This window comes from Numenius arquata, chromosome 23, assembly GCF_964106895.1.
Source record: "Numenius arquata chromosome 23, bNumArq3.hap1.1, whole genome shotgun sequence".
In the NCBI taxonomy this organism is placed as follows: Eukaryota; Metazoa; Chordata; class Aves; order Charadriiformes; family Scolopacidae; genus Numenius; species Numenius arquata.
Window position 1 is genome coordinate 24,519 of NC_133598.1, and position 1,499 is coordinate 26,017.

A 1,499-nucleotide genomic window follows, 5' to 3' on the forward strand; every position below is an offset into this window, starting at 1 on the left:
AAATGTGGAAGCCGATGAAGGAAGGTTTCCAGGTGGCTATTAATGGCACAAGTTACAGGCTTAGACATTCTTTAGGAAACACTGTCATTACACACTACTAAAATCCTACTGCGAAAAAAATGGAAAGTAGAAAAATATATATGACTCGAGAAAACCAAACAGGCAGGAAGAACAAGCATCTCATAGGCAAAGGAGAAAGCATAGGAAGATGTATCTTTAAACCTGGGAAAAATCTCTTATGACCCTAAAAGCAAGTCTTCTGATGGCCTTTTTCATTTCAGTATTTCTCAGGGTGTAGACCATGGGATTCAGCAATGGAACAAGCACAGTGAAAAAGATGGAGGCCACTTTGTCCAGTTCAAATGTCTTGAAGGGGCGAGCATAGATGAATATTCCTGGAATGAATGTTATACTTACTGCCATTATCTGGGCTACGCATGTCGACAAAGCTTTGTGCTTTCCTTCGGAGACTTGCCTCCCTATCTTGACTAAAATGACAGTGTATGAAATGAGGAGCAAGACAAAAACTACTATGAGAAGCAGTCCACCATTTGAGACCATCAGTAGCTCTGTCACGTAGGTGTCAATGCAGGCCAATTTCAGTACTTGTGGAACATCACAGTGGAAATTGTCCAGGATGATAGGACCACAGTAAGGTAAAGGGAGAAGCAGAGCTATCTGTGTTGCAGAATGAATTAATCCACCTGCCCATGACCCTGCAACTAGAACTACACATACCTCATGGTTCATGATTGTCAAGTACTGCAAAGGCTTATGGATAGCCACATACCGATCAGCTGCCATCACTGCAAGAAGGAGGATATGAGCACCACCAATGAAGTGAAAGAGAAACATGTGAAGGATGCACTCCTTGAATGGAACAGTTTTGTGCTGGGAGAGGAGACCTGACAATAGAATGGGAGCATTTACTGACGATTCGGTTATATCTGTGAATGCTAAGTTGGCCAGGAAGAAGTACATGGGTGTGTGCAAGTGGTAGTCAGTGATAACAGTTATGAGGATGGTGATGTTTCCCAAGCAGGTCATCAGGTAGACAATAAAAAAGACCACGAAGAGGAATTGCTGAATCTTAAGACTGTGGTTGAAGCCCAGGAGGACAAATTCCATCACAGGATTGGTTACATTTTTTAGCTCCATTTGTTCCCATCTGAGCATGCCTATGAGAGGAAGAATGGAGAAGGGAAGCTGAGAAAAGTATGCTTTTCAACACCAGGAGAGATAATCCTCCTCCCCTGGCTCAGAAACCCCCATCCTAGAAACCTCCTTATATCCTTGCGCTATACGATGGAAATTTTGTTCAGTGGAGGTAGTCTTGGTGTTAGGAACTGTTTTCTTTGATCTTCACTTTGGCTCCTCTGCGTCTCTACCCTTAAAATCCAGTGTAACTTTACAACTAATTGCCATCTTCATACATAGACTTCTTTTTCTGCACTAATGCAGGCTTTGGCCTCTCCTCAGTGCAACTATGCTTATCTCTA

The 1,499-nt window shown here is 42.7% G+C and overlaps 1 protein-coding gene across 1 annotated transcript; it reads right to left on the reverse strand.

Annotated features, from left to right (window-relative positions):
* Positions 1 to 216: 216 nt before the first annotated feature.
* LOC141474920 (olfactory receptor 4D1-like) lies at positions 217 to 1,158 on the reverse strand. The gene has a single exon (XM_074163032.1). The coding sequence runs from the start codon at positions 1,156 to 1,158 to the stop codon at positions 217 to 219; it is 942 nt and encodes a 313-aa protein (XP_074019133.1).
* Positions 1,159 to 1,499: the final 341 nt, after the last annotated feature.

Bases quoted from the DNA above. Each gene is read 5' to 3' on its own strand.
- LOC141474920 (XM_074163032.1), bottom strand. From the start codon at position 1,158: ATGGAGCTAAAAAATGTAACCAATCCTGTGATGGAATTTGTCCTCCTG.